Genomic DNA, 7,552 nt, shown 5'->3' with positions numbered 1-7,552 from the left:
TCTCTCTCTCTCTCTCTCTCTCTCTCTCTCTCTCTCTCTCTCTCTCTCTCTCTCTCTCTCTCTCTCTCTCTCTCTCTATATATATATATATAAATATAAATAGCTTTATATGGGTAAGAAGCATGTATACTGAGGGTGGCTGGCATCAAGCAACAACTGAGGGTGTCTAAGATAACATGCTGCAGATGATTTGGACATCTCATAGATTGAATGATTCAGATGGCGGCGGCTTGGACACAGACCAACATCTAGTGATGAAGGTCAGATGGCAAAAACTTTACTAATGTAGCCTTGTTATCAGGACCCAGAATCACTCTGTTTATGTCGTCAAGTGCTGGTCTGGCAGTAAATAGGATGGTGAGTGACAAAGACAAAGATGATGTGATAACATGAAGAATTAGGCAAAGAGGAATCTGGCAGAGTGTTTGGCCACAATCATGAGATCTGCCTAACCAGTGAATTTTTAAAAATGTTTTTATTAAAAAAAACATTTTCATTGTCTCAATCATTCTTTGCATGAGTAAAACTGTTTCACTGAAGAGGTTTCATAAGGCCGAAATATGTCAAGAAGTGTCTTTGTACTTGACCATGCTTCAGACTAACTCCCTATTGAATAACCTCTTCCTCTTTCAAATTTTAATCAATTTAAATTTTAGAGTTGCCTCCCTTGCCTTGGACGAGCTCTTAGCTCTAATGATTTTTTTTAAACTTTCATTATGGCTTTAATTTTGACCGTAAAATTTTTTTCACTCACAACATTTAGTTACTCCCCATTGAAGTTTATGTTGCTTTAGTGTGTTGTTCCTGTTTGGAATGACTTTAGCACTAATTCTGTCTGTGTCAGAAAAGAGATTAGTCATAGACTAGTCATGATCTGGGTTACCAAAAGTTATTTAGATAAAAGTTCAAATGCTGAAGGGAGAAGATAATCTTGATATTGTCAATCAAACTCTTTGTCCGAGGGAAAAGAAGATTTTTTTTTCTTACTCAAGCAAAATAGATACAAGAGTGGCTGTGTGGTAAGAAGCTTGCTTCCCAACCATATGGTTCCAGGTTCGGTCCCACTGCGTGGCACCTTGGGCAAGCGTCTTCTACTATAACCTCGGGCCGACCAAAGCCTTGTGAGTGGATTAATCCTTAATCCTTAAAGCTTAATCCTTCTGCTATCAACCTGCACAACAGGTCCTTGTTCTAGGAAACAAACATCCTGTTTTAAAACGATCTGAATTAAAAACTTTCCATCAGAATTTCATGTTAACATAAATTCCAAACACCAGCTTAATAATGACAAATTCTTCATTATTTACAAAAAATTAATTTTAAACAGAGGCAGTTTATTTCAAGAGAAATATGGTGGTCAGGGGATTAATAATGACAAAATTATTTTACTAAATTCTTTGTTATTTACGAAAATTAATTGAAGCAAAGCAACAAATTGCAAAAGAAATTTGGTCATTAAATGATTGACATGAAGGGCAGTGCTCCAGCATGGCCCCAGCCTCTGACTGAAACCATTAAAAGAATAAAAGAATGTTTTTCCAGTTTCTATAACAATGTCTTTTGTTTTCTTTTGCAGTAAAACCAAAGTGAAAGCCCTCCTTGGTAGCTGGGTGCAAGCTTTGTATGCCGTTGATGTAAGCACTTACGAACAATTTTTGAAAACTCAAAAATTTGACTCCTCAGCTGACAACCCTACAGTTTTGTCTAGGGTAAGGGTTTTGCATTGGAAGTGTTGTAGTATTTTCACCATTCTCTTCTACTTCCCATCTAGAATGCACACAACCTTCAGTGAACCTCTTTGTGTTGTTTCTGTTTCCCAGCTGATTGTTACGGTCGGCTGGTTAACCCTGACTGGACATTCACCTCTCTTTAGCATTCAACTCATTGATGTCTTTCCAGTCAGTGAGGAGAAATCAAAGTCACTTTCTCACTTTTTTTTTTGGTGGGGTGGGGGTGTTCCCTCTTCTAACACCTCACCTCTCTTTTACTTGATTATCTTTATCATCAATATCACCATCAGCATTATTGCTATCACCAAACTCCTATTTCTCATCATCATCATCATCATCATTATCATCATCCTTCTCTCTGTGCTGACAAACGAATCTTTTCCCTTCATCTTATTCTGTTCTCTTATTTGAAAGACCCAACCTCTTCTTTATTCGTTTAAAAACTCTACTAACCCTCTTCATACTGACCCCTTTTCTGCACTCTTATCATCTTTCATCCAACATACATCTGTCCAAATTACAAAGCTTTTATGAGCCAATGAAAAATTTTCCACATGGTCATTTGATTGACTTAAAATAACAGCTAAATTTACCTCAAATCATTTCCCACTGTCTTGAGAAAAGATAAAGATGATGGGGGTGGTGGTGGTGAAATAGATGGTCATGTTTGAAGTGTCTGGTCTACTTGATGAGGGTTGACCTCTGGCTAAACAGCATCAACAGATCTCATATCCATAACCAGTTATCAACATCTGATGAACAAACTTATTTGAACCAATGAGAAAATTCTCTGTGGACACCTGACATATTAGAAATAGCAGCCAAATATCCCTCAGACCACACCTTACTGTCTTAAAGAAAGGCAGGACACATTAGCTGATGTAGTCTCTGATTAAAAAGATGAAATGATTTTCGTTTGTCTTCAATCACAGTCCTTGCTGAATCAGTGCTGACCTGGGGTCAACCTTCATTGCATTGACTAAATTTTTGCTGGGGATTCAGTCCTTACAACCGCTTGCTAATGGCTTGTAAAAACTGTGTGTACTATGAGCTGGTGCCATGTAAAAAGCACCCTTTCTGGTGCTACATGAAGGACACCTTTGCTGGTGCTACATGAAGAGCACCTGTGCTGGCATCATATAAAAAGCACCCAGTAGTTGGTGTTAAGAAAGGCACCCAGCCATAGAACCCATGCAAAAGCAGATGTCTAGAACATGGTGCAGCCCCCCTCCCTCCACCACCACCCCCAGCCTGCCCGCTCTTGTCAAACCGTTCAAACCATGCCAGCATGGAAAACGGACGTTGAATAATGACGATGATGATGATGTCATGAAATGTGGAGAATTGTGGATAAAAGTGAGTTAATTTGGTTCCTGTGTCTCCAGTAGACAAACATGGAACTGAATCTACTTGGTTCCGGTGCAGTGTGGGTTCAACAACATCACTTCTGTCAAACTCCTTTATTGTTCTCACCACATTGTCAGAAGGATCCGTCACCTTGCATCTTCTTAGGACATCATCTTATTAAAATGCTGCTTCTTTTAAGTGCAATGTTTAATGAAAAAAAAATAAGCTTTAAAATAGATAAAAATAATTAAATTTTGTTTCTCTGCCTCACTCACACTTAATCTCATACATTCACACTCGACTTCACACACTCATGCTCAATCTCTCACATTCCTTCTCAGCCTCGCCCCCTCCCACCTCAATCTCACACACACCTCAGCTTCACTCACACCTGCTCAATCTCACACTCTCCTGCTCAACCTTTCACACTTCTTCTCAATTACACACTTATGCTCAACCCCGCAAAATCTTTGCTCAACCCTGCCAAATCCTGCTCAACACTGCCAAATCCTGCTCAACCCTGCCAAATCCTGCTCAACCCTGCCAAATCCTGCTCAACACTGTCAAATCCTGCTCAACCCTACCAAATCCTGCTCAGCCTCACACAATAATAAGAACAAAGGGAAGGGGGAATGAAATAAATTATTAAAAATAAGTCATTATTTTTCATTGATTTTTTTGGCCTTGCTTTTGTTAACAAACAGCTTCACTATTCATAAGTGTGTATTGTGAAACCCTTTAATAACTCATTACAGTTACCAAAATTTGCAGAACTATCTAACCCCAAATTCACACAAAAGATAGTATATGTTTTGTTTTATTCAATCTAATTTTATGTTTGTGGCCTTCGTTGACCATATTGGTAGTTCCTCAATCACCTTTTTACTTCACCTGCCTGCTTGCTGCTATCCACAGTCTGCTTGTCTGACAACAGGCTTCACTCCCATTTTGTAGTTGTGTGTTTAGTAGCAAACAATATGTTAATTTATGACCCCCCCCCCACTTCTTTTCCCATAATTCATTGGCTGCATAGCTGTGTCACTTCCTGAAGCCTCTTCTGTCACTGATATTTGGAAATGAGAAATTTTAGTTTGGGGTGGGGTGGGGGATTGTGTGTACATACACGCACCTATATATATATATATACACACACATTAATTCATACTTGTTCATATATGCATCTACTAAAAAAAAGACTGTGGTGACACAATGCCTCCTCCCTTCAATCCTGGGAGGTTAAATGTTACATTGATGATGATGATGATGATGATGATTACAGTGTTGGTGTTGACGATAATGATAACAGTGATGATGAGAAGGAGGAGGAGGATGAGGAAATGTTACTTTATTAAAATTAAATCTGTTTGAAGTTTAGTTGTGAATAAACTGTACCTGTTGCAGTCGGGACACTTTTGTCACAACAAATGCTGCATGTTTGTCTGTGTCACAACAGATGTTACATGTCTGTATCACAGTAGCTGTTACATCACGTGTCATGTCAGTGTCACAACAGTTACTAAGATGTCAATGTCACAACAGATGTTACATGTCTTTGTTACAACTGCTGATACATACCTGTGTGTCACAGTATCAGCTCTGTGTGTTACAACATCTGCTGCATGTCCTCTGTGTGTGTGTGTGTGTGTGATCACAGCTATCTGTCTAAGCATCTACTTTCTATGGCTTTTTTTCTCTTCTCTCAGAACGGCATAAGCAGTGAGGAGGCTGGTGTCAGTGGTGGCGCTGCAGCTGCTGCTATTAGTGACACAGATGACATTCCTGGTGTTCTTCCAAATGCTGATCCTGGTATACCAGGACAAGTTCTTCTCTGGAAAGCGTTTCCTAGACCAGAGACCACAAATCAGGTATGAAAAGCAAGGAATTATTTTTTCAACATCCTGATTCTCTCCAGTTAATTTTTTCTTTTTATTTTAAAAGTTTATCTCATTTAAGGACTCTTATTAAGAATTTCTTTTAATCCTTACGTAACTAGGTTTCTTATGAAATACACTCTGTGTTTCAATAAGCCAAACATTTTGGGAGGGTTTACTAAAATAACTAACATTTTTCATTGGTTAATAGTTTTATATTTAAGAAATGAGGAATGATGGATATTTGTCCTCATCTTGTTTGTTGTTAACACTACATTTTAACTGATATACCCTCTAGCTTTCATCAGGTGTCTTGGGGAAAGCCCACAGGCATATGGTGTAGTGGTTAAGAGCGCGGGCTACTAATCCCAAGATTCCGAGTTCGATTACAGGCAGTGACCTGTATAGTAATGATAATAATAATAATAATAACAAAAAATATCTGAGGAATGAGAACCCAGGTTCAAAATTTCCCCAAGACACCTGATGAAGGCTGGAGGGTATATCAGCTGAAATGTTGTGTTGACAACAAACAAGATGAGGACAAATATCCATAAAATGTAAATAATGTAAATAATTTTTCATTGACCCCTTATGTTCTGGCTTCAAATGCCACTGAGGTCAATTTTGCCTTTCATTCTTTTGACTCCTGGGTTTGATGTAATCAACTTATGTCCCCTCCCTTAAAATTCTTGTTTTTGTACCACAATTTGAAACCATTATTATGCTGATGTTTTAACCCTTCTGTTACCATATTCCTGTTGAGATGCTCTTTGTTTCTTTCAATTAATTTTAAATCTAACAAAGAATTTAGTAAAATAACTTAGTTATCATTAACCCTTTTGTTACCAACCTGGCTGAAACTGTCTCTGTAGTACAAATGTCTTGTTTTCATAAGTTTTGAATTAAAATCTTCCACCAAACCTTAGTCACAATTTATGTTCGTAACACTAGCTTAATGATATCTAAGTTATTTTACTAAACTCTTTGTTATATTTAAAGTAATTTAAAGAAACACAGAGCATCTCAACAGAAATACAGTAATGGAAGGGTTAAGCTAGTGTTAGGAACATAAATTGTGACTAAAATTTGGTGGAAGATTTTAATTGAGAACTTATGAAAACAAGACGTTTGTACTCAGAGCCAGGGGTGGTTTCAGCTGGGTTGGTATCAAAAGGGTTAAAGAGAAAGTACTGGGGTCATACAGGAGATTATGAGGGGAAATTTTTAATGGAAACAATTTAGAATTTGAGGCTTTTATCATTGAGATCAAAAATAGTCTGTGTGTCATATCTGCTACATGTCTATGTTTGACCTTAGCTACATGTTATTATTATGTTAGTTGGATTAAATAAAATGTTTATTCATATCCATTGTGTGAGGAATGTGTGTGTATGTGGCTGGCAGTGCCTGATATGGCAGTCATTTAATATTTGTTGTGAGTGGAAGCAGGGAGCCAGCAGAATCATTACTATGCCAGAAAAAATGCTTAGCAGCATTTCGTCCATCTTTACATTCTGAGTTCAAATTCCAACAGGGGTCAATAAAATCAGTACCAGTTGTTCCCTGGGACCAATGTAATTGACTGCTTCTCCCGAAATTGCTGGCCTTGTGCCAAAATTGGAAACCAAGTTTGTTGTGAGTGATTGAAGAACGGTTTGGTAGTCAAGGATAAGAATTATATGCTTCTGTTCAATGTTTGCTCTTCTTAGATGGAATCACTGTCTCCAAGAGAGAGAGAGAAAGTGGCGGTGTCCTGCTTTGCCATTTCGATGGTCAGTACGGTGTGGTGACTTCATGTTGTGTCTTCCGTTTGTGTTTCAGTTCTTCAGCTTCACCCTGTATGCCATGATGCTGAACGAATTGACGGATAACCTCAAAGACAGGTTACCACCAACAGACTCCCGCCTTCGGCCTGACATTCGTCTGTTGGAACAAGGAGACATCGGTAAGTTAGTTCTGCTTCTTTCCAGTCTGCATGTTTCTTCAATTGCTTATACGCAAACCCCCACCTGAGGATGGAGGTGGGGTATACACTTTATGTCATTATAGGATTTATCAGCAAGGTACATCAATTACTTAGGTAGAGGTACCCAGATTATGTCAAAAAGGTACCTACTTCTCACATTCAGTTTACATTTTGTTTATCTTTTGACAAAAAAACCCTGTAACTTAAATACATGAGGTCCCCTTCGTTTGTTTCAGGTGGACCTTCATATACCGTTGCCCTTTTTGTGTGTGTCTGTGTGTTTCCCTTACCACTGCTTAACAACCGCTGTTGGTGTGTTTATCTCCCTGTAACTTAGTGGTTTGGCAGAAGAGACCAATAGAATAAGTGTCAAGCTTTAAAAACAAGAATACTGGGGTTGATTCATTTGACTCAAAGCTCTTCAAGGCACTGCCCCAGCATGGCCATAGTCTAATGACTGAAACAAATAAAAGATATATATATATATATATATATATATATATATACATACATAAATATATACAGAGAGAGAGAGAGAGAGGGGTATATTTGATGAGGTTTCAGCCTTGTTCTTTGTCAAGAATTGGTTCGTTCTTCTGTGTTTAGCCTTGTTTTGCTTTCCAGTTCCCTGTGTG

At 38.2% G+C, this 7,552-nt stretch overlaps 1 protein-coding gene across 1 annotated transcript in view; it reads left to right on the top strand.

Moving 5' to 3' along the window:
• Positions 1–7,552, top strand: part of LOC106881913 (oxysterol-binding protein-related protein 2) — a 132,462-nt gene that overhangs the window by 114,716 nt on the left and 10,194 nt on the right. The window contains exons 7-9 of the mRNA XM_052967696.1: positions 1,577–1,709; positions 4,781–4,942; positions 6,773–6,896. Coding sequence (XP_052823656.1) covers positions 1,577–1,709; positions 4,781–4,942; positions 6,773–6,896 — 419 coding nt within the window. The remainder of the gene's footprint in view (positions 1–1,576; positions 1,710–4,780; positions 4,943–6,772; positions 6,897–7,552) is intronic.

Source organism: Octopus bimaculoides, chromosome 4, assembly GCF_001194135.2.
Source record: "Octopus bimaculoides isolate UCB-OBI-ISO-001 chromosome 4, ASM119413v2, whole genome shotgun sequence".
Lineage (NCBI taxonomy): Eukaryota > Metazoa > Mollusca > Cephalopoda > Octopoda > Octopodidae > Octopus > Octopus bimaculoides.
Note: the sequence above shows the minus strand (reverse complement) of the source record. Positions and strands in the feature narration are given on the sequence as shown.